Raw genomic sequence first — 22,590 nt, 5'->3', positions numbered from 1 at the left:
AGCCAGCGATGGCGCCTGGGCCAGAGTGCTCAGCCGGGACAGAGGCACCCAGGAAGGAGAAGCCACCCAACACAAGTGAGATTCCCCTCTCAGGCCGTCCCTGGCGCACGGGCAGCGGGTGAGGGCAGGGCTGACGCCTCCCTCCCCACGCAGCCCTGAAGCGAGTGGTGGTCTCACTGCTGCCTGCCCCCTGCAGCCGGTTCCTCTGGAGCCAGCCAGACCAATATCGCTGCAGCAAGTTCTTCCTGGGCGCTGGTGTTGGGACCCTCCTCGGCCTTGGTGAGTGTGTCCCAGTACTGGGCACAGTGAGGGGCTGGTGGCACTGGGAGCTCAGGGCACATTTGTGGGTCTTTCAGGGCTGTGTCAGCTCCTCATCATGCCCATGAACACCACGGAGATGCGCAAGCTGCAGATCTCCTGCGTGCTGACAGGTGAGGATGGGCCTGGGAGGGGACTGGGGTGACGGAGGCCGTTGGGGGCCCCGGGGGGGTTCTCTGTGGGACTGCAGGGACAGCTCTCTTCTCCCGCAGGGCTGACTGCCTTGGGCTGGGCCACGTCCCCCCACTTTCGCTGTGCCAGCCTGCTCATGGGCCCCAAATTCCTGGGCAAGGAGGGCCGAGTCTACATTCTCTCCTTTGTCCTTGCTGCCATCTACAACGGTAGGGTCCCCCCGCTGTGTCCCCGTCCCCCTCAGCAGAGTTCTGGGGCCTGGCAGGGCCTAAGCCAACCCCTGCCTACACCAGGGCCCGTGGCCAACGTCTGGCACAACCTGGAGGAGGTGACGCGCTCGCTGGGCTGCGTGGCGGAGCTGCAGGTCAACCACAGCCGCCAGCTCTGGCGGGTGTCGATGGCCCCCATGCGCGGGGTGATGGAGGACATGGTGGTGAGGCAGGAGGGGTCCTGGGGGGGTGCGGGGTGGGGGGGGGACACAGGGGGAACGGAGCTAAACCTCTGTGTGTCCTCCCACCCCTGGCAGCGGAGCGGGCAGACGCTGAACACGGAGATGCAGAACGTCTCACGCGCCTTCGTAGGGCTGAACGAGGAGGTGGCCAGCGAGGCGGGGTACGACCTGCGGCAGCAGCCGGAGCTGAACCCCCGCTCGGCCACCAGCACCCAGCAGCTGTACGAGAGGAAAACTAAACTGCGCTGCAACTGTGAGCGGGGCGGGCGGGAGGCTGGCAGCTGCGGGGCAGGGGACGGGGCTGCTGCAGCCCCCCCGCTGCCGGCCTGGCAGGGCGCCCGGAGGGTGCCGGGGCCCGCGGGGCTGGGGGTGTCCGGGCAGCTGAGGGCTCCTGCTCCCCCCAGATGTGATCAAGCTGGGAATGAAGCGCTGCTGGGACTGGTTCAGCGAGAAGCACCACGCTTGCATGTCCCAAGTGCGCGTGCCCATCGTCAGCCACTTCCTCTGCCTGCCCATGAAGTTCACCTTGCTCTGCAACATCGCCCAGGGTGGGTGACATGGGACTCAGGGGACGCCGGCTCTGCCGCCTGCCCCCCCGGGACGGCGGCTGCAGCCCGTGCTGGGGCGATGCGGGGGGGTCACAGCTCTGCTGGCATTGTCCCTGCTCTGTCCCCTATCTGTCCCACTTTGTCCCTGCTCTGTCCTCACTCTGTCCCTGCTCTGTCCCCACTCTATCCCCACTTTGTCCCCACTTTATCCCTTCTCTGTCCCCACTCTGTCCCTGCTCTGTCCCCACTCTGTCCTACTTTGTCCCTGCTCTGTACTCACTGTCCCCACTCTGTCCTCACTCTGTCCCTGCTCTGTCCCCACTCTGTCCTACTTTGTCCCTGCTCTGTCCCCACTCTGTCCCTGCTCTGTCCCCACTCTGTCCTCACTCTGTCCCTGCTCTGTCCTCACTCTGTCCCACTTTGTCCCTGGTGTCCCCACTCTGTCCCCAATCTGTCCCCACTCTGTCCTCACTCTGTCCCCAATCTGTCCCCACTCTGTCCTCACGCTGTCCCTGCTCTGTCCTCACTTTGTCCCTGCTCTGTCCTCACTCTGTCCCCACTCTGTCCCCTGTCTGTCCCGCTCTGTCCCCACTCTGTCCCCACTCTGTCCCCAATCTGTCCCCGCTCTGTCCTCACTCTGTCCCTGCTCTGTCCCACTTTGTCCCTGCTCTGTCCCCACTCTGTCCCTACTCTGTCCCCACTCTGTCCCACTTTGTCCCTGCTCTGTCCCCACTCTGTCCTCGCTCTGTCCCTGCTCTGTCCCCACTCTGTCCCACTTTGTCCTGCTCTGTCCTCACTGTCCCCACTCTGTCCTCACTCTGTCCCACTTTGTCCCTGCTCGGTCCTCACTGTCCCCACTCTGTCCCCACTCTGTCCTCGCTCTGTCCCTGCTCTGTCCCCACTCTGTCCCACTTTGTCCCTGCTCTGTCCCCTCTCTGTCCCTGCTCTGTCCCCTCTCTGTCCCACTTTGTCCCTGCTCTGTCCTCACTGTCCCCTCTCTGTCCTCACCCTGTCCCTGCTCTGTCCCACTTTGTCCCTGCTCTGTCCTCACTGTCCCCTCTCTGTCCTCACTCTGTCCCTGCTCTGTCCCACTTTGTCCCTGCTCTGTCCCCACTCTGTCCCTACTCTGTCCCCACTCTGTCCCACTTTGTCCCTGCTCTGTCCTCACTGTCCCCTCTCTGTCCTCACTCTGTCCCTGCTCTGTCCCCTCTGTCCCACTTTGTCCCTGCTCTGTCCCTACTCTGTCCCCAATCTGTCCCCGCTCTGTCCTCACTCTGTCCCTGCTCTGTCCCACTTTGTCCCTGCTCTGTCCTCACTCTGTCCCTGCTCTGTCCCCACTCTGTCCCACTTTGTCCCTGCTCTGTCCCCACTCTGTCCCAACTCTGTCCTCACTCTGTCCCTGCTCTGTCCTCGCTCTGTCCCACTTTGTCCTCACTCTGTCCCTGCTCTGTCCCTACTCTGTCCCCACTCTGTTCCACTCTGTCCCTACTCTGTCCCCACTCTGTCCCCACTCTGTCCCTGCTCTGTCCCCACTCTGTCCCTGCTCTGTCCTCACTCTGTCCCACTTTGTCCTCACTCTGTCCCTGCTCTGTCCCCACTCTGTCCCACTCTGTCCCTACTCTGTCCCCACTCTGTCCCATTTTGTCCCTGCTCTGTCCCCACTCTGTCCTCGCTCTGTCCCTACTCTGTCCCTTCGCTGTCCCCTCTTTGTCCCTGCTCTGTCCCTGCTCTGTCCCCACTCTGTCCCGCTCTGTCCCGCTCTGTCCCTGCTCTGTCCCCTCAGTCATGCGCAGCTGGTGCCAGGAGAGGATCCCCGTGGATGGCAACTTCGGGCAGATGTACGACATGCTGAACAACTCCGTCAGCAACCTCAGCCAGGAATTCCACGCCGATGTCGTTTTACAGGTGGGTGCCCCGTCCCCTCCGCCCAGGGCCCGCGGTGGGGGCTGGGGGGCTGGATCCTGCTCAGCCCCGTGGCCCCTCTGCCGCAGGAGGAGCACCGCGAGATGATGTCGGGCATCAGCGTCTCTGCGGAGCAGCTGATGGAGGAGGTGACCTCGCACATGCGGCAGCACGGTGACCACCTGAACCGGGCCGTCTCCTTCTTCCGCCTGCTGCTCTCCTACACCTTCCTCCTCGTCTTCATCTCGTGAGCTCTGGGGTGGGGAGGGCAGAGGGAGCACCCCTGTGCCAGCCACAGGGCATGGAGGGGTGAGGGTCTCCTTTGGCAGCAGGTCTTGGGGGGGGCACAAAGACAAGGAGGAGGGTCCTGAGGGGCTGCAACCGGCCCTTCACGCCCCCCAGACCCCCTTCCCCCTCTTGCCAGGGCTTTCTCCTACACCAAGAAGTACTGCCACGACATCTGCTTCGACAACCTCTACATCACCACCTACTTCCACCAAATCGATGCCCGCCGCAGAAAGCAGGTGAGGGTGGAGAAGGGGCAGAAGGCGGCCCCCACCCCCAGTGGGGGGTTTTGGGGGGCTGTGCTGAGCTGCCCCGCTCCCCCCTCCCGCAGCACAAGCGGACGCTGCTGCCCCTGCGCCCGTCAGAGCTCTCGGCCATCATCTTCCCGTGTCGCCTGACCGTGCAGCCGCCCGAGCTGCGGAATGTGGTGAGGGGCTGGTAGGGGGCTGGGGGGGGGGGCGGGGGGGGCTTTCGGGCTGACCTAGCACTGAGGGATCTGGGGGAGTTGGGAACGGTCAGGGTGAGGTTCATGGTTGGGCTGGAGGAGCTTCAGGGGCTTTTCCAACCCAGATGATTCTGGGGTTCTGTGACGGGGGGACAGGCTGTGGCAGACCCCACTCTTTGCAGGTGCTGGAGCTGCTGGAGTGCATCCCACCGCTGCTCCTCCTCCTCCTCTCCTGCGGCCTGGACCACGTGCTCTTCACCATGCTCAGCATCATCCAGCAGCACTCCTTCGTGCAGTACTCCTTCCACAGTGAGCCCCCGGCCCCCCCCCCGTGCCCTGCAAGGCTCACCCCCTCCCCTCCGCCCACCTCTCCAGCCCCACAGCCCCCCCAACACATGCTCCCATCCTGCAGGCAGCCACCACTTGTCCGTGCAGGTGACAGGGACGTCCCTGATGGCTCGGCTCCTGAGAAGCACCGTTGGGGCCCTCAACACCACCTCCGACACCCAGCTGGAGACGTCCAACTTAGGTGACACACCCCATCCTCCCCTCCCCAAGCTCCATGGCCTGGCCACCCCTGCCTGCGAGAGGGGCTGGGGGGACTATATCCTGGGGGGGGGGGGGTTCAGCGCTGTCACTTTGTCCCCAGCCTGCCTGCCGCAGCCGCAGGCCATGAGGATGCAGCAGTACGTGGACAGCGGCCTGCCCCTGGTCGTGCTGGTGCTGTTCTGCCTGGCCCAGGCCTACACGTACCGCCTGCGCCGCGCCATCGCCGCCTTCTACTTCCCCAAGGTGAGTGGCAGCCTAGGGGGGCAGTTTTTGGGGTGGCCTCGGTGCCCCCCAGGCCACCCTTCACGGTCTTTGCCACTGCAGAGGGAGAAGAGCCGTGTGCTTTACCTCTACAACAAGCTGCTGCGGCAGCGGCACAACTTCGTCCAGAGACAGCAGAAACGCATCGCCCAGCGCAAATGGCACCGCCCGGGATGGGTGAGCGGGGGGACGGGGACACAGGGCTGGGGGGGGTCCGCTGTGCCCCTGCTCCCGCTCAGACTGAGCGCCCCCCCCTCCTGCCGCAGGGGAAGTCGCTGCTGCAGCGTTGGCCGTGGCTGCGCTGCTGGATGCGCCAGAGCTGCACCGTGTGCGGGACCCCCGAGACCCCCCGGGACCGGGTTTGCCCCGCGGTGGCCTGCAGAGCCCGGTACTGCAGGTGGTGCTGGAGGGAGGCGGGGGGCATGTGCCTCGCCTGCACCCCCGCGGAGCACAGCCTCTCCCAGGACAGCAGCGAGGAGGACTCGGGGTACGCGGCCTGAGGGCACCCCGCAATAAAGGCTGCGACACCCCCCGCCCTGTGTGCAGCGTGAAGTGGGGTCTGGGGGGGTCATCGGTGGGGGTGGGGGACTCTGGGGTACGGAGAAAGGGGGTGTAAGGGTGACCAAAGTGGGGGGGATGGGAGCGTGGATGATATGTGTGTTGGGGAAGGGGGGGTTCACGTGGGGGGCGTGATGGTGGGGGTTCTCTGCTGTGTGAGGTGATGAGGGTGGGGGCTCCAGTGTATGGGGCAGTAAAGGGGGGGGGGGGGTCTCTGCTGCACGGGGTGGGAAGAGTGGGGGTCTCACTGTACCGGGTGATGGAGGTGGGGGTCTCGGGAGCTCGGGATGGGGAGGGTGGGGGTCCTGCTCCGCATCAGCAGTGGCGGGGGCTCCGCCGCAGCGCCCCGGGCAGTGCAGCCGGTCCCAGCGCAGCCGCCGCTGCGCGGAGCCCCGGAGCCGCCCCCGGGGGCGCGGCCGTCCAGACCCCCCCGCGCCGGCCGGGCTGGGCGTCGCCGTCGGAGCGGCGGCGGGGCGGCGGGCGGAGCCGGGCGGGGGCCGGGCAGGAAGTTCCTCCTCCCGGGCCGGACCGGGCCCGGTGGCGGCGGCGGTGCCATGCGCGGCGGGGGCGCCGGCGGGGGTGGCCGCGGCGGGTCAGCTCGGGAGCCGCTTGCCCGGGGCCACCGGGCCCCGCTCGGGCTGCGGGAGGGCGATGGGGACGCGGGCACTGCGGCTGCTCCTCCTCGCCGCGGGGCTGCTCCTCGCCACCGGCACCGGGGACACCGGGAGCGGCGCAGGTGAGCGGGGACGGTGGGTCCCGGGGCGGGAGGGGGGGGTCGGCTCCTCCGGGGCATCGCGCGGGGACCGGCAGCAGCCGGGGAGGGGCTGGGGGTGTTCGTGCTTGGCGGCGGGGGTCGGGACGAGAGCGGGGGTCGCCGTCCCGGGGGATGCTCTGTGCCCCCCCCCCCGGGGGACCGCGGCTTGGTGCAGCCGCCGAGCCGTGGGGACCGGCGCTCCCCGGGCTGGCGGGGCCGTGGGGAGCGGGGTCTGCGGGGGACCCCCGTCCCTCCAGCATCCTCCGGGCCCCAGCAGGGCGGGGGTGCCCTGGAGAGCCGGGGGCGGGGGGGGGCTGCGGGACTCTGAGGCAGCCGGGCCGGTCCTCCCAGCCCTGCCCCCAGTCCCCGAGCTGGTTGTACTGGGCAGCCGGGCCGGGGCTGACGCAAGGCCTGGCAGGGGGCCCCGGGAAGCCCCTCCCGAGGCAGGGCCCTGCGCTCCCCATGTCCCCGCCACGTCCCCCCGCGGGGGTCACCTCCAGGTGTCCCCCGGGCTCCGCTGGGACCCGGCGCCCTGGGTAGCGCCGCCGGGCGATGCTTGGGGCTTCGCCCCGGGGGCACCCCAGGAGCTGCTGGGGGGAGCGTGGGAGCCCCCCCCCCCGTTCCTGCTCCCCACTCCGAGCCCCCTGCCCTGGCCCTGGGGGGCCCTGCTGTGATGGGGGGCTGCGGGGTGCGGGCTGTGCCGGAGCTGTTCTGGGCCCCGCGCAGGTGACAGCTGGCGCCAGCGCCGCGCAGAATTGGGACACTTCTGGCATGTGACCCCGCGGGTCCTGCGGGACAACCGAACACTCAGCCTGGCAGAGGCGACCCAGGTGACCCCCCGCCCGCGTCCTTGGGGTGCTCGTGCCGCGTGGGGGGCTGCCTGCACCCCACCACCTCCCCCTGCCCCCTGCCCGGCGCAGCAAACTCGGGCCCCTGCGGGTCTGAGCGCCCAGAGCCCCTGGGACCCCCCAACAGATCCCCCTTCCCCTCCTGATGCCGAGAGGGACCTTGGGGGGTCGGGGCACCCACCCTGCGCCCCGCGTTCCTCCCCCCGGGGGCGGAAGGGCCCAGCCCGCCCCGTAGCCGTTGGGAGTCTCTCCGGCGTTTCCGCCGCGCTGCACCGGGCAGGAAGTGCGGGGGGCGGTGGGGGGGCCCCGGCTCTGTCCCACTCCCCCCCCCACCCCGTTGCCCAGCACAATGAGCCGGGGAGGGAGGGACGCTTCCTGCGGGGGCCGGGGCGGGCAGGGGATCCCTTCCGCCCCTCCCTCCAGGCACACGCCGGGGCCAGGCGGGTCCCCTGGCCCCCCGCCGACACCCCGCTGAGGTCACGGCGTTTCGGAGGGTGTGTGGGGATGGGAGGGGACCCGCAGCTTGGGGCAGCGCGGGGGGGTCCTTCTGTAACTGCTGCCTGTGGCAGGGGGGGTTCCCAGCCCGGCTGCGGGTCCTGCTGGAGCTGGAGGGGTTGCGGCTGGTGCTGGAGCTGGAGCAAAACTGGTGAGTTGATGGCTGGCTGGGGCAGAGAAGAGGTGGGAGTGGGGAGGCGGTCCCGGGGTTCCTGTATCCTTGAAGGGTGTGTGCAGGGTGGGGGCCCCATGGGCTCCATCTCCATCCATGGTGCACAAGGGGTGGGGGTTTTGGGGACCCTCTCTCTTTCCGTGGTGCACATGGAGTGTGGGGGGTCCCTTGTTCCCCTTCTCCACCCGTGGTACATGTGGGGTGGGGGTCCCAGGGACCCTGTCTCCATCCATGGTGCAGCCACAGCAGGTGGGGGAGGTACCAGGGTCCCCCTTTTCAATGGGGGGGTGAGCGGGGGGTCCCTGCTGTGGGGGTGACACGTTCCTCTGGCAGGGAGCTGGTGCTGGGCACCGGGGCGCTGCTCTACTACCTGCCCAGCGGCACGCAGGTGACACGGGAGGCCAGCGAGCAGGTAGAATCCAGGCACATCATGTCCCCAGCAGCGTCCCCAAGCCATCCCCATGCCCCTTGGGGACCCCAGTACAGGGGTGGCTCCTGAGTCCCCCCCCATTCTCTGCTGCAGGAGCACTGCTGCTACCGGGGGACAGTGCGGGGCTTCCCCGGCTCCTGGGCCAGCCTCTGCGCCTGTGCTGGACTCAGGTGAGCCCCCGGCCCCCCACAGTCCCCGAGCCCAGCTCCCACCGTGCCGCTGATGTCTCCTCTCCCCTTCCCCAGTGGCCACCTGCGGCTGTCGGAGACCAGGAGCTACGGGCTGGAGCCGGCGGCCGGCGGCCCCCCGGGGCAGCACGTCGCGTACCGGCCGCGGGAGGTCCGGCTGGCGCCGCGGGCCTGCGGGCAGGGCCCCCTGGACCCTCCCCAGGCGGCAGCAGAAGCGACAGACCCCCCCTGGCCACAGAGGGTAGGTCACCCGTGGGTGTTAGCCCCACCGGAGAGGGTCCCCTCGGCCACCCCCTGACCCCCTCTCCTCCCCAGGGCAAGCGGGCGGTGGCGGAGCAGCGGTTCGTGGAGCTGGTGATGGTGGTGGACCACGCTGCGGTGAGTGCTGGGCAGGTGTCCCCAGTGCAGGGGCTGCCCTGCACCCCCGCAGCCCCCCTGACACCTCTCCCTGCACCCCCAGTTCCAGAATTACCCTGACCTGCAACGCATCCGCACCCGCACCCTGGAAATCGCCAACCAGGTTGATGTGGTGAGTTGCTGCCGTGACCTGTCGGGCACCGTCCCAGCCCGGTGCTGGGCTCGGCTGCGCTCTCACTGCCGTGGTGCTTGGGGGGGTCTCTGACACCCGTCCCCTGTCCCCCCCCCAGTTCTTCCAGCCGCTGGGAGTGCGGGTGGCCTTGCTGGCGGTGGAGGTCTGGAGCGAGGGCGACCAGTTTGCGGTGGGCGCCAGCGGCAAGGCCGTGCTGGAGCGGTTCCTGCGCTGGCGCCAGGAGGAGCTGCTGCCCCGGCTGCCCCACGACAACGCCCAGCTCCTGACGTGAGTGGGGGACAGGGACGGGGATGGGGGGACAAGGGGCGCAGGCAGCCCTCCCCCACCCCTGCGCTGTCTCCCCAGGGGCGCCCGCTTCGAAGACGTCTCGGTGGGGACATCTGCTCAAGCCTCCATGTGCTCCCCCGTGCGCTCCGGGGGGGTCAGCATGGTCAGTACCCCCCATCCCCGCCACTGTCCCCCCGCTTCCCACCCACCCTGACCCTCCCCGCTGTCCCACAGGACCACTCGGTCAGCGTCCTCGTCGTCGCCTCCACGGTGGCTCATCAGCTGGGGCACAACCTGGGCATGCGGCACGACAGCGCCGGGCGCTTCTGCCACTGCAGCGACGTCCGGCAGGACCGCGGCTGCATCATGGCGTCACCCACGGGGTGAGGGCAGCGGGCAGGGCCGTGGGGGACCGGGGTCGAGCCCCCTCCCCGCCTTCATTGACCCCTCTCCGGCTCCGCAGGCTGACGCCCGGCTTGAGCTTCAGCAACTGCAGCCGGCAGGACCTGGAGCGCAGCCTGCGGCGGGGACAGGGCTGGTGCCTCTCCAACGTCCCCGAGCCGCGGCGCCTGGCCGGGAGCCCCCGCTGCGGGAACCGCTTCCTGGAGCCGGGCGAGGGCTGCGATTGCGGCCTCAGCGTGGTACGGGATGGGGGGGCTTTGGGTGGGTTGGGGTTCCCCCCTGCGGCCACTCCCCCTGCTTTTCCTGAGGCTGGGGCTGCCCGGGGCCGCCGTGGCCCGGCCCGGCTGCGGAGCTGGCAGGGGGTTGCTGGTGCCACGCGCTCACGGCGACCCCCGTGCCGGCAGGAATGCACCGATCCCTGCTGCAACAGCAGCATCTGCCAGCTGGTGCCCGGGGCCGAGTGTGCCACGGGGGACGCCTGCTGCCAGGACTGCCGGGTACGTGGAGACAGGCAGGCAGCGGTGCTGGCACTCCAGCTGCTCCCCGGGGTGGGTTTCTTGGGGGTCCCTGTTCATCTGACTGTACACACACCCCCCCGCTCCCCCACCAGCTGCGTCGCGCCGGACACCCGTGCCGGGAGCCTCTGGGCGAGTGCGACCTGCCCGAGTTCTGTGACGGGGTCTCTCCGCGCTGCCCACCCGACACCTTCCTGCAGGACGGGCAGCCCTGCGCCGGCGGGCGGGCGCTCTGCTACGGTGGCGCCTGTGCCACCTACGAGGGGCAGTGCCAGCAGCTGCTGGGGGCAGGTACGGTGGGGCTGCGGCGGGGGTCAGGGGCTGGGTGGGGGTGCTGAGGCTTGCTGCCGCCCCCCCGCTGCAGGCGCCGGCCCTGTCTCCAGCTCCTGCATGGCCTCCCTGAACGCGAGAGGGGATGAACGTGGGCACTGCGGGCGGCTGCCCAACGGCTCCTACGTCGCCTGCGCCCAGCGGTGAGTGCCGGCTCTGGCTCGCTGTCCCCCTGCCCTGTGCTGTGCCCCCCCACCCCTGACCCCTCCTTGTCTCCGCAGGGACGCCAGCTGCGGGATGCTGCAGTGCCAGCGTGGCAGCGCCCACGGGGACAGACCAGAAGGGTCCTGCCAGGGGACCCTCCTGCCCAGGGATGAGGATGTGAGCGACGCAGCCATGGTGCTGCCCGGCACCGCCTGCGGCCCCGGGAAGGTGAGTGCCAGGGTGGTGGGAAAGGGCCCAGGGAGCTGGGGGGGCTTCCCCAGTGCTGACACCCCATCCCCCTGCAGATGTGCCTCCAGCGCCGGTGCCAGGACGTTTCCACACTGGGTGACCAGCAGTGCCGGAGCAAGTGCCACGGGCATGGGGTGAGTGTGAGGCTGGGGGGGTGGGTGCTGGAGATGGGGGCCTGCTGGGGGCTGAGGCTCGGTGTCACCCCCTTCAGGTGTGCAACAACCACGGGCACTGCCACTGTGAGCAGGGCTGGGCCCCCCGGACCTGCGAGAGCCCCGGCGCGGGGGGCAGCCAGGACAGCGGCCCCGCTGCGCTGGAGCGAGGTGAGGGCAGAGGCTGGCAGCCGCCGCGCAGAGAATGAGGCTTTGTGCGGCCGGAGCTGGTGTGGGGTGCAGCGACGGCGGGGGGGGGCTGATGTGCCAATCTCCGCAGGGGGGAGCGCCCTGCCCACCGCCCTGCTGCTGAGCGCGCTGCTGGGGCTGGCCCTGGCGCTGGGGCTCTGCTACGCCCGCCGCGCCGGGCTGCACAAGCACCTCTGCCAGCTCGGCAAGGGGACGTCCTGCCAGTACAGGTAACGGACAGCGGGGGCTCGGGGAGGGGGACACACACACACACACACGGGTTGTCGTGCGCGCCGCGTGCACCGTGGCAGGGAGCGGAGCTGCATGTGGGCGCGCACACGCGTGTGGCGGGGCAGCAGGGCGCGGGCACGTGCGTGTGCACACGCGTGTCCCGCGGCGGCTGAGCGAGCGCTGTGCATGCGTGTGCCCCCGGTGAGTCTGTGTGCGTGTGCATCCCCCCCCGCCCCTCCCCGGCACAGGTAGCAGACCTTGTCATGCAGCGTCACTCCGTGTCACCGCGGTTCTTCCCTCTGTGTCACCACAAGCTCCCCCCCACGGCTGCCTGCCCCCACCTGTCCCCCAGCCCCGCGCTGAGCCCCCCCACTCTTCTCCCCACAGCGCTGAGACCCGGGTGCGATTCCTGGGTCCAGAAGCCCCAGACGGCTGGAGCGGGTAACGTCACTGCCGGAGCCTGGGCGTGGGGCTGTCCCTGAGCCATCCTGCTTCGCAAGGCCTCCGGTGCTGCGATCTTCCCCTGGCAGTGCCCGGGGGGTGTGGGGCAGCCCCGGGGTGCAGGGTGTCGCATCTTCCGGTGCTGAGGGGTTCGTTTCTCTTGGGCTTCTGCTGGTGTCGGTGTCTCTTCGGTTGCCGTGTGGGCTCCTCCGACCGCCCGGAGCGAGCGGGGCCTGATCCTGCCTCTTCCCTGCAGGATCTCGCAGCCGGAGCCCCGGGCAGGCAGCCAGGGCCCCCCTGAACGCCCCCGGCCCCCGCAGTGGCGTCAGGCCACGGAGCTGCAGGTCATGCACAGCAGCAAGGTGAGAGCCGGGCTGGGGATGGAGGGGGGCCGCTGGCGAGGGTGATGCTGTCACCGTGGTAACAGGCTGTGGTTGCCGTGGGTACCGGGGTTCGGGCTGGTGGTTGCCGAGGAGGCAGCCCCGGGTCCCGGCTCTGAGCGTCCCCCCGTGCCGGGGCTGCGTGGTTGGACTCCGCGGCACCCCGGGACGGGAGCAGCCTGGCACGGCCCGACCGTGCTGCCCCAGCGCCCTGCGCTGGGCTCGGTGCCCGGCCAGGGCCCGCGGTGGCCACTCAGGGCTTGGTGACGTGGGGCTGAGCCCCTCTGTGGCGTGGCGGGGGGGTGTCTCTGCTTGGCGGTGGGAGGGGGGTCTCCGCATGCTGCACGGCTTGCCCCGCTCCGGGGCTGCATGGCGCCTGCCCCCTCTCCCTCTCTCCGCAGCCCTCGGCTCGGCCCGATCCGCCCTCCCGGCCCCTCCCGCCGGACCCTCCTCCCAAGGTAACGCCCGGGCCGGGGTGGGGGTCCCGGCCAGCACCTCCCTGGCCACCGCTGCATGCCTGGCTGCACACCAGCTCTCGGGGATCTCCGTGCCACGGCTCCCGGTGCCCACCACACGGGACAGCCCTGGCCACCCCCCCACCCCCCCCCACCCCCCCAAAAAAAAACCTGCCTGGTGGGAGGCTCATCCCCGCCACCGCTGCTCCCTGAGCTGTCTCGCTGTCCGCCGCTGTCTCACTGCCCCCGCTCTCTCTGCCCAGGCCCCCCCCTCGGACAGGCCGCCCCCCCCCACACGCCCGCTGCCCGCGGACCCCGTGGCGCCAGGCACTCAGGTAACGGCAGCACGGCGGCGGCACCAGCAGCGTGTGGGGCAGGACGGCGTGTGCCTGGGCCGGGGGGACCCCTCCCCGGGGTAAGGGAGGTGGTTTGAGGCCCCCCCCCCAAGCCCAGCAGGGGGTGGGGGGGGACTTGGCTCATGCTGGAGCTTTGACACCCCCGTTCCCCTGCAGCCCCCAGGCCCGGCCAAGCCTCCCCCACCTCAGCGGCCGCTGCCCTTGGACCCCCCGGGGCCATCGCTCCCCCACAGCGAGACTCCCCCCGGTCACCCCTACGTCACGGTGATTCCCTCCAGGTGAGCGGGGTCGGGGGGGCAGGACCGGGCTGGAGGGGGGCTGCAAGGGGGCAGAGCAGGGTGCCAGCTTGGGGGGGGGGGGGCCTACATGCCACCAGAGTGGGGTGCTAAGGGCTGGCGGGGGGGTCCGGGATGGGGGCTACAGAGGCCCAGAGTGGGGTGCAACTGGGGGTTCTGTAGGGGACAAAGTGGGGGGGCTGTGGGCTACTAGGTGGGGGGGCGTCTACATGCCACCAGAGTGGGGTGCTAAGAGGGGAGGGGGCGGGCAGGATGGGGGGCTGCGGGGACCCAGAGTAGGGGGCAACTCGGGGCTGTAGGGGACAGAGGGGGGGGCTGTGGGGTGCCAGGTTGGGGGGGGGCGCTACACGCCACCAGAGTGGGGGGCTGGGTGGGGGCTGGTCAGAGCGGGAGGCCAGGATGGGGGGGCTGCGGGGAGGGGGGGGTCGGGGGCCGCAGGGGAGGCTGCGGGGGGCCCGAGCAGGGGCCCGGGCCGTGGCCCCGGCCCCATCGCCGCCCGCTCTCTCCCCCAGGCCGGCCCCCCCGCCGCCCGCCGGCGCCCAGCGGGAGGCCTGAGCCGCGGGCCGGGACGGCCGCAGCGCTGGAGCCGCGGGGAAGGGCCTGAGCGCGGGGCCTCGCCGCCCGCTTGTCCCCCGCCGACGCCAATAAAGGGGCTGTGAGCTGCCTCCGCGCTGCCTCCGCCGGACCGGGGCCACCGGGGCAGGGCGGGGGGGGAGGGAAGGGGACCGGGCGCGGCGCCCCCCGCCGAACTACAGCTCCCGGCAGCCCCCGCGGCCGACGCCGGAAGTTCCGCCGCCTGCAGCGGAAGTGGCTCCGCCCCCCAGCGCCCCCTGGCGGCCGGGCGCGCGCGGGGGGCGGGGCGGCCTCGGAGCCACGTGGGCGCGGGCACGCGCGGGAACCGCCCGGCGGGGGGGGCGGGAACACACGTGTGTGTGTGTGTGTGTGTGTGTGTGTGTGCGCGTGCAGGGACACACGTGTGTGCGTGTGCGTGCGTGTGCGTGCGTGTGCGTGTGCGTGCGTGTGTGTGCGTGTGCGTGCAGGGACACGCGTGTGTGTGCGTGCGGGGACACGCGTGTGTGCGTGTGTGTGTGCGGGGACACGCGTGTGTGCGGGGACACCTGTGTGCAGGGACACGTGTGTGTGTGTGCAGGGACACGTGTGTGTGTGTGCAGGGACACGCGTGTGTGTGCGGGGACACGCGTCTGCACGGACATGTGTGTGGACACACATTTGTGCACGGTGACACGTGTGTGCAGGGACACCTGTGTGTGCATGGATGTGTGTGTGGAGTCACGTGTGTGCGAGGACATGTGTATGCCTGTGCATGGGGCTGTGTGGGACACATGCGTGTGCATGGATGTGTGTGCAGGGACACGCATGTGCACAGACGTGTGTGCAGGGACACGTGTGCACACAGACTGGGGACACGCACGTGTGCATGTATGGTAGCAGGGATACATGTGTGCACACAGACACTGGGTGGGGACACGTGTGCACGGACAGCTGTGGAGACACGTGTGCAGACGTGTGTGCAGGGACACATGTGCACAGACACATGTTTTGTGGGGACACACGTGTGTGCAGGAGCTGCCCTCTGCACAGGGGCAGGCGTGTGCAGGGACACATGTATGTGCGCAGACACCTGGGCAAGAGCCACCCCATGTGTGTGGACACGTGTGTCTGCATAGACATGTGTGCAGGAGCTGTACTGTGTGCAGGGACATGTGTGTGCAGGGACCCCGCGGTGGGCATAATCACATGCATGTGCAGGGCCATGTGTGCAGAAGCTGTGCTGTGTGCATGTACACATGTGTCCAGGGACACACGTGTGTGCAGGAGCCCCATGTCTGCCACGTACACACATGTGTGTGCAGGAGCCGCCCTGTCTGCACATACACATGCGTGTGCAGGAACCTGCATGTGCAGGAGCTGCCCGGTGGGCACACACGCGTGTGCAAGGACACACATATGTGCACGGACACGCATATGTGCACGGACACGCGTGTGCAGGAGCCACCCCCCATGCACAGACACGTGTGTGCAGGGACACACGTATGTGCACGGACACGCGTGTGCACGAGCCACCCCCTGTGCACAGATACATGCGTGTGCAGGAACACATGTATGTGCACGGACACGCATGTGCAGGAGCCACCCCCTGTGCACAGACACGTGTGTGCAGGGACACATGTATGTGCAGGGACACACGTATGTGCACGGACACGCGTGTGCAGGAGCCACCCCCTGTGCACAGACACATGCGTGTGCAGGGACACATGTATGTGCAGGGACACACGTATGTGCACGGACACGCGTGTGCAGGAGCCGCCCCCCATGCACAGACACATGTATGTGCACGGACACACGTGTGTGCAGGGACACACGTATGTGCACGGACACACGTATGTGCAGGCACACGCGTATGTGCAGGCACACGCGTATGTGCAGGGACACGCGTGTGCAGGAGCCGCCCCCCGTGCACAGACACATGTATGTGCACGGACACACGTATGTGCAGGCACACGCGTATGTGCACGGACACGCGTGTGCAGGAGCCGCCCCGTGTGCACCGCCCGGCCGCGTCTCCCCCCGGGGCCGGTGCCGGTGCCCGGCCGGGGGAGGGGCGGTCGCGGGGCCCCCCGGTGCCGCCGGTGCCGGCTGCCCGCGCGGTGCCGGTGCCGGTCCGTGTCCGCGGTGCCGCGCCGGGGTGCGGCCGCCGGGCGGATCCCGGCGGTGCCGGTGGCGGCGGGGCGGGGGGTGCCCGGTGCCGGGGGCGCCCGGTGCCGCCCCCCAAGGGTTAATGGCACTCGGGGAAGTTGCCGGGCGGCGGCCGCGGCGCGGATTGGCCCGAAGTTGTCGGGGCGGGCCGGGCCGTGCCGAGCCCCGCCGGGCCGGGCCGCCCCCGCCCCCCGCCGGCCCCGGCCCCGCCGCCCCCCGCCGCCGCCGGCGGAGCCATGCGCCCCGCGCCGCTGCTCGGGCTCCTGCTCTGGGCTCCGCTGCTCTGGGCGCCGCCGCCGCCGGTGCGCGGCTTCCGCCACGGCATCCACTGGAACGGCAGCAACCCCAGGTAGCGCCGCCGCCCCCGCCGGCCCCGCCGCTCTTTGTGCGTCCCGGGCCCCGCCGAGCCCGGGCCCGCGCCGCCGGGAGGGTCGGGGCGGAGGGCGGTGGGCTCCCGGGAGGGGCGGAGCTGGTGGGCACCGAGCCACCGGGCAGCGCTGGCAGCACCGAGCCCCGGGTGGCAGCCAGCAGGTGAGTGTCCCCCCGGTGTTACCGAGCCACCGGGCACCCCTGGGCGTTACCGAGCCTGTGAGTACCCCCGGCGGTGCCGAGCGGCACCGGGCGTCCCCGTCGGTCCCGAGCCCCAAGGTGGTCCCGAGCCGGTGAGTACCCCCAGGTGGCACCGAGCCCCTGGGTGGCACCGAGCCCGGTGAATAGCCCCGGTGGTACCGAGCCACCGGGCATCCCCAGGCGGTCCCGAGCCGCCGAGAACGCCCGGGTGGTGCTGAGCCCCGGGCATCCCCCGTGGCACCGAGCCAGCGGGCACTGCCGGTGGCACCGAGCCCCGGGTGGCACCGAGCCCCTGGTGGACAGCGCCGCCGGTGCCACGTCCCCGGTGGCACCGACCTGCCCCGGGCGCGGGTGCCCTCGACGGTCCCGAGCTTTTGGGCATCCTCAGGTGGCACCGAGCCCGGGCACAGCTCGCTGGGCAGCCCCGGGCCACTTGTGGCCGGTGGGCACCGAGCCTGGGGTCACCCTGGGGGGCATCGAGCCGGTGGGCGGCACTGCCAGGCCTGCGGGTGCCCCCGCCGGTGGGGGCCACCGGGCAACGGGCCCAGCCCCTGCCGGGCCAGGGGGGCTCCCGCAGGCTCTGCCGTCACCGCCGGTGGCCCCGGGCCTGGCCCCAGCCCCCGCCTGGCCTCCCCCCTCCATTTCAGGCATCTCCCAGCTCGGGGGGGGCCGGGGGCTCGTGGCCTGGTCCCGCAGGGCTGGGGCAGGGGGGCACGGGCTGGGCAGGGCTGGGGGCACCCCCCACACCCCCAGGAGCGGGGACCTGTGGGTGGGAGACGCGGGAACCCCCCACCCGTGGGTGTCCTGGGAATGGGGGGGCGCTGCGAGCCCCCTCGGAGGGGTCAGGGCAGGTCCCCGGCCCCCGGCGGCCCTCGGCCCTGCCTGGGCTCGTCCCGGCCAGCGTCGCCCGGCAGGATGCTCTGAGTCAGCGGGGAGCCCGCGCCCGGCCCCGGCCTCCACGAGCCCCCGGCCTCAGGGGGGGGCGTGGGGGGGGGGCCGGGTCCCGAGCCCCCCCCGGCCTGGCAGCGCTGCCGGCCCCGTGACGAACACACCGGCCCCCGCAGGACTCCGTGCCCGGTGTAACCGCTGCCCGTGCCCGCACCGGGGCAGGAGGAGGGGGCTGGAGTCGGCCGGGGGGGGGTCTCCCAGGCAGGCCCCCCCCCCGGGACGGGGTGACCCTGCCCGCACAGGAGCCCCAGCCCTGCCAGGGCGCTGCCAGGCCGGGACGTGCCCAGGCCGCGGCAGGATGCGGCCGGTGGGGAGACGCGGGTGCAGGTTACCGGGGGGGGGTGTGTGCGTGCAGAGGGGCTCCTGCTCCATCGCTGTCCCCGGGGACAGGCAGGACCAAGCGTGTGCACACGTGTGTGTGTGTGCGCATACATGTGTGTGCACAAGTGTGCACGCGTGTGTGTGCCTGCAGAGGTGTCTGCTCCACCCCGGCCTGGCCGCTGTTCGCGGGCGTGAGCTCATGCCGCTGCCTGCCCGCGCAGGGACCCGCCTGGGCCCCCTCCCCTGCCTGCCGGCCACCAGACCCCCCCCACAACCCCGTACCCCCTTGCCCCGGCCAGCTGCCCCCCCGCCAGCAGCGTTACCGGTGCAGGCGGCCTCACGCGGGGGTGGCCCCCCTGGCCCCCCGCCGGGGTGTCAGCGCCGATCAGCGCCAGGGGCGATGAGGCGGGTGCCTGGGGCGAGGGGCTTTGTGCCCCGGCTGGCGTGGCTGGGGTCCCCCCCGCCGGCCACAGCGGCCGAGCCCATTCAGCTCCAGCGGCCTGCGGCTAATCCAAGCTGATGCCTGGTTGTGTGGGGCGGGCGGGTGGCCGGGAGCTGGTTTTTGGCAAAAGCCCGGCTACCTGCCTTGCCAAGGCCGGGGCGGGGAGGGGGGCAGTGGGGCATCCCTCGGGGGGGGCACAGCGGGGTGCTCCCCGGCTCGCCCTGCCCGGCAGGTTCCTGCAGGACGACTACACCATCCAGGTGGCCATCAATGACTACCTGGACATCTACTGCCCGCACTACGAGGGGGCCGTGCCCGCCGGCCGGGCAGAGACCTTCACGCTCTTCATGGTGGACCGGGAGGGCTACCGGGGCTGCTACGAGACCCCCGGGGCCTTCAAACGCTGGGAGTGCAACCGGCCCCACGCGCCCTTCGGGCCCGTCCGCTTCTCCGAGAAGATCCAACGCTTCACCCCTTTTCCACTCGGTTTCCAGTTCGAGCCGGGGGAGAGCTACTACTACATCTGTGAGTGAATTCGGGGTGCGGTGGGGGGGTGCCTGGGGGGCGGGTCCCACCGGGGTTCAGGCGCGTGGGAGGGTGGGGGTGCACCCAGGGTCTGGGGGTTGGGGTGCTCGGGAGGGTCCGGCTGCGCTGGGCTCTGGGTGCAGCCGGAGTTGGGGAGTCCGGGTGCCCTCGGGGGGGGGGGATGCAGCCAGGGTTGGGGTGCGGGAGGGGGGTCCGGCTGCACCCGGGGATTCGGGATGCAACACGGGTTAGCTTACGTGGGGGAGGGTGGGGGTGCGCGGGGGGGTCTCTAGAGGCTGCGGGGGGGGGGGGGTGTGACACCCCCAAAATCCGCCGGGAGGGGGCGCCCCAGGCCCGGCTCTGGCCCGTCCCGGCCGTCGGGGGGGTCCCAGTTCGGGCTGGGGAGGAGACGGGGGGGCCGTGCCGGGGGGACACACCCCCCCCCCCGATGTGTCCCCTCTGCCCAGCTGTCCCCAGCCCCGAGAGCGCCGGGCGCTGCCTGAAGCTGCGCGTCTCCGTCTGCTGCAGAGGCACCAGTGAGTGGCTGGGGGGGGGTGTGGGGTGTGACTGCGCCCCAAAAGTCCGGGGTTCCCCCTCCCCTGCCTCTGGGGCAGCCTGGACCCCGCTGGGGGCTACCGGGGCCTCGGGGGTGACACCGCGTGCCCCAGGGGTGACACCTTCGGGGTTTATTTCAGCACCGGAGCCGGTAACGGAGGTTCCCAACTCGCAGCCCCGTGGGCGCGGGGGGCCGGAGGGTGAGTACGGGGGGGGCGGGGGATCTGGGGGGCTGGCGCGGGTGGGCTGTGACTCTCCCTGACCTCTGCTCCTGCTCTGGCAGACGCGGTGCCCGCCCGGGGGATCGTGGCCCCGCTGCAGCCCCGCGCCCCGTGCCTGGCGCTCACGCTCCTGGCCCTGCTCTGGATCTGACCCCTGGTGCTGCCCATGGCGGGGAGACGGGCTCCTCTGCCCCACCGCCTGCTTCCAGACTCTTCCTCCAACCATCCTCCTCCTCCCCCTCCCCGCCAAGCCCGTGGGGCAGCCCCGGGTCACGACTCACCCGCCGGACCTCCACAGAGCCGAGCCGGGGCCAGGAGCTCTGGCCTGGAAGGTGAGGGAGGAGAGAGCGGGGGGCTCTGGGGCGGTGGGGGGGGACTGGTCCCCCCCCGGCCGCACCGCAGCACCCCCTGACAGGGCTCTCTCCCTCCCTCCTCCTCCTCTCCCAGGGACCTCGCGCCCACCGGCCCCGCCGCCCGCCCTGCCCCGGCGCTGGGCTCCCCGCAGCTCGGCGGGCGCCTGCTCTGCCCCAGGGCCGCCGCCTCTTCTTGTGCCTTCCCCCATGGACCCCCCCCCAGCCCCAGGGGAATGGGGACCCCCGTCCTCAGGCCCTGGAGCGGGGCAGCAGGCGCCCAGCCCCGCTGTTGCCTTGTCCTCCGGCGAGGACACACCGATCTGTCTTCTGGGAAGACGCCCTCCTCCTCCGTGCCGTCACCGGCCCCTACGGTTTGGTTTTAACCCCTGGTAGTGACTGAGCCGAGCAATACAGTGTTTGCAAGTTCGCAGCCCCCACCCCTGGCCTCGCGTCGCCCACGGTCCCCTCCTGCCCGTGGGGTCCCCTCCTGCCCGAGCCCACGGTCCCCATCGCCCCCAGGGGTGCAGGGACACAGGCCGGGGCGGGGGGGAGCTGCTCCCCGGGGTGGGGGGGTGCTTGTGCCTCTCCTCACAACCTTTAAGGCCGGGGGTTTAATTGCAGCGATTTGATATTGAGATGTCAGCTCATGTCACGGGGAGAGCTTTAATTACAGACGAGCTGCCTGCAATTAGCGCCTGGCAGCGGGACCCAGCGGCGGCTCCTGGCGCCTAGGATGGGATGGGGGGCAAAGGGGTGGTGGGGTTGGGGGGGGGGGATCGCTTGCCCAGAGCCCCCAGCCTTAGTCCCACTTGCTGCCCTCGCCGGGGCTTGGGCTGCCCCCAGGGCACTTGTCCTTCGTCCATCTGTCCGTCCGCCCGGTGCAACCCCCCCTAGGATGCACCACGAAGCGGGGGGCTGTGGGGGGCATGGTTGGGATTTCACCCTTTGCTGACAGGACCCCCGGGTCTCTGCGGGGGCCGATCTGGTGGCACCGCCGGGTGGGTCCGTGCTGGGGGGGTCACAGCTCTGGGCAGCCGCGGGATGGAGCCGGCAGTGGCAGGCCCCAGGCTTGCCCGCTGGCCGGAGGGTTGCTCAGAGCTCCTGCAGCGGCTCCCGTCCCCAACCCCCCCGTGGGTGCAGCCCCACTGCCCTCTTTGGGGGGGCCCAGCTGGGGCTGAGCTCCCCATGGGGCCGCCAGCAGCTGGGCCCCCGCAGCCCCCTCCCCGCGCAGGCGTTGCCGGCCGCCTGCCGCAGTGGTGCTGGGCACGTCAGACAGGTTTTATGGCTTCTCGGAGAAACTGCTTGGCAAGAGGCTGAGCAAAAGCATCGACCGCGCCGTGCCCCTCCCCCCCCACCCCCCCCCGCGCCACTGCCTGCCCCTCCCCCCACCGCACCCCATCCTCGCACCCCCTCCTTGACCGGGCAAGGACACCCCGTCCCCGGGGGGACAGCGGGGCCTGGACCTGACACGGGGCCTGCAGCAGAGCCCAGAGGCGGCCGGGGGCAGTGGAGGGGGGGTCATGCTTTTGTGGGACCCCCCCCATGGGGGATGCTGGGGAGACTGTGCCGTATGGGACCCCCTCTGTGTGGGGGTGACACCATCCTGGGGGGGACCGTACCCCACGTGAGGTGCTGGGAGCAACCATGTCACAGGGGACCCTCATATAGGGATGCTGGGTGGGGGCATCCCCCAAGGACCCCCATGAGGGGGTATAAGGGGTGATGGTGACCTGTGGGACCCCCGTGCAGGGGTGCTGGGGAGGCTGTGCCCTGCGGGACCCCTGTACAGGGGTGCTAGGGGGGTGCCCATCTCTCTGACCCAGCCCCTTGGGGCTTTCCCAGGGTGAGGCCGAGGGGTCCCTGTGGGGACCCGCGGGTGGGTGCAGGGTCCAGAAGCAGGAGGGGGGGGTCCCTGTCCTTGAGCGGGGTTGCTTGGTATGCGGGAGCCGCTGCCGGCTTCAAATCCCATCGACTTCCAATGAGCAATGCCATCAATAAAAGCTAATTGATGGCACGGCCGCTCCAAATCAGATTCCCCGTCCCCTGAATCGAATTGATGGCTCCGCGCCCCGCAGCCAGCCGCGGCAGAAATTGAATCTATTAAAGGAATAGGCTCCATTAGCCCGTCCCTTCTGTCTCGCAATCTCCCCATCTCGGGGCTCACCCCACAACGATGCCAGCCCGCCCCCCCCGCCCCGATTCCCCGCTGCCACCCCCACCAGGCAGGATGCTGGGGTGCCAGGACACCCGGGTCCCACTGGGGAAGGGGAGGGTGCCCGGGTGCCCTCAGCCAGTGGGTCCGTGCCCCACGGGGCAGCCCCAGGCACTGTGGGCGGGTGGGAGTTAAACCTTTGGAAATGGGGAAGAAAAATTTATCGCCAGGAACAGAAAATGATGCGAAATGGTAATAGGCAGCACGGAGATGAAGAGGGGGATAAAGAGCCGGCGGGGCTGTGCTGACAGCCTGGGAGATACGGCGGCATGGTGGGAGGTGAGATGGAGGCACAGCACGGCCATGCCCAGCCCTGTGGCACTGGGACGAGCCTGGACACAAGCCCTTGGCTCGCGGCAGCACGCAGGGAATGTCCTGGCTCACGCTGCCAGGCTCCCCCCACCCAGCCATGCCGGGACAGGGGCTCTGGCA

The 22,590-nt window shown here is 70.7% G+C and overlaps 3 protein-coding genes across 9 annotated transcripts; all 3 read left to right on the top strand.

Moving 5' to 3' along the window:
* Positions 1-8: 8 nt before the first annotated feature.
* Positions 9-5,394, top strand: DCST1 (DC-STAMP domain containing 1). The gene is made up of 16 exons (XM_074928771.1): positions 9-75; positions 154-279; positions 357-431; positions 531-659; positions 744-883; positions 977-1,154; positions 1,306-1,449; positions 3,233-3,354; positions 3,441-3,598; positions 3,776-3,875; positions 3,968-4,063; positions 4,264-4,390; positions 4,494-4,610; positions 4,731-4,873; positions 4,955-5,068; positions 5,158-5,394. Exons 1-16 carry the CDS (start codon positions 9-11, stop codon positions 5,389-5,391), a joined length of 2,070 nt encoding a protein of 689 aa, XP_074784872.1. The 3' UTR covers positions 5,392-5,394.
* Positions 5,395-5,977: 583 nt separating this feature from the next.
* Positions 5,978-13,952, top strand: ADAM15 (ADAM metallopeptidase domain 15). 7 transcript variants are annotated; one of them, XM_074929087.1, is made up of 25 exons: positions 5,978-6,185; positions 6,930-7,033; positions 7,621-7,697; positions 8,052-8,130; positions 8,242-8,318; positions 8,394-8,577; positions 8,652-8,714; positions 8,797-8,865; positions 8,984-9,153; positions 9,232-9,316; positions 9,388-9,536; positions 9,617-9,794; positions 9,960-10,052; positions 10,166-10,361; positions 10,435-10,543; positions 10,622-10,772; positions 10,850-10,927; positions 11,005-11,116; positions 11,226-11,364; positions 11,753-11,806; positions 12,063-12,168; positions 12,588-12,644; positions 12,905-12,976; positions 13,154-13,275; positions 13,806-13,952. In XM_074929087.1, exons 1-25 carry the CDS (start codon positions 6,101-6,103, stop codon positions 13,846-13,848), a joined length of 2,652 nt encoding a protein of 883 aa, XP_074785188.1. In that variant the 5' UTR covers positions 5,978-6,100; the 3' UTR covers positions 13,849-13,952. The 7 variants fall into 7 exon arrangements, 6 of the variants coding, with proteins under 6 accessions (XP_074785188.1, XP_074785189.1, XP_074785190.1 ...); XM_074929088.1 differs by lacking the exon at positions 11,753-11,806; XM_074929089.1 differs by lacking the exon at positions 12,588-12,644.
* Positions 13,953-16,247: 2,295 nt separating this feature from the next.
* On the top strand, positions 16,248-20,375 carry EFNA4 (ephrin A4). The gene is made up of 6 exons (XM_074929093.1): positions 16,248-16,360; positions 18,525-18,817; positions 19,285-19,353; positions 19,513-19,572; positions 19,656-19,925; positions 20,041-20,375. The coding sequence occupies exons 1-5, from the start codon at positions 16,248-16,250 to the stop codon at positions 19,742-19,744; spliced, it is 624 nt and encodes a 207-aa protein (XP_074785194.1). The 3' UTR covers positions 19,745-19,925; positions 20,041-20,375.
* Positions 20,376-22,590: the final 2,215 nt, after the last annotated feature.

The sequence above is a fragment of the Athene noctua genome, chromosome 29, assembly GCF_965140245.1.
Source record: "Athene noctua chromosome 29, bAthNoc1.hap1.1, whole genome shotgun sequence".
Lineage (NCBI taxonomy): Eukaryota > Metazoa > Chordata > Aves > Strigiformes > Strigidae > Athene > Athene noctua.
Note: the sequence above shows the minus strand (reverse complement) of the source record. Positions and strands in the feature narration are given on the sequence as shown.

Excerpts from the sequence above, each read along its gene's own strand:
- DCST1 (XM_074928771.1), top strand. The coding sequence starts at position 9 with ATGGCGCCTGGGCCAGAGTGCTCAGCCGGGACAGAGGCACCCAGGAAG. Across the intron at positions 432-530 it reads GATCTCCTGCGTGCTGACAG|GGCTGACTGCCTTGGGCTGG; the intron begins GTGAGGATGGGC and ends CTTCTCCCGCAG. Across the intron at positions 660-743 it reads CCTTGCTGCCATCTACAACG|GGCCCGTGGCCAACGTCTGG; the intron begins GTAGGGTCCCCC and ends TGCCTACACCAG.
- ADAM15 (XM_074929087.1), top strand. The coding sequence starts at position 6,101 with ATGGGGACGCGGGCACTGCGGCTGCTCCTCCTCGCCGCGGGGCTGCTC. Across the intron at positions 11,807-12,062 it reads GCCCCAGACGGCTGGAGCGG|GATCTCGCAGCCGGAGCCCC; the intron begins GTAACGTCACTG and ends TCTTCCCTGCAG. Across the intron at positions 12,645-12,904 it reads CGCCGGACCCTCCTCCCAAG|GCCCCCCCCTCGGACAGGCC; the intron begins GTAACGCCCGGG and ends CTCTCTGCCCAG.
- EFNA4 (XM_074929093.1), top strand. The coding sequence starts at position 16,248 with ATGCGCCCCGCGCCGCTGCTCGGGCTCCTGCTCTGGGCTCCGCTGCTC. Across the intron at positions 19,354-19,512 it reads CGTCTGCTGCAGAGGCACCA|CACCGGAGCCGGTAACGGAG; the intron begins GTGAGTGGCTGG and ends GGTTTATTTCAG. Across the intron at positions 19,573-19,655 it reads TGGGCGCGGGGGGCCGGAGG|ACGCGGTGCCCGCCCGGGGG; the intron begins GTGAGTACGGGG and ends CTGCTCTGGCAG.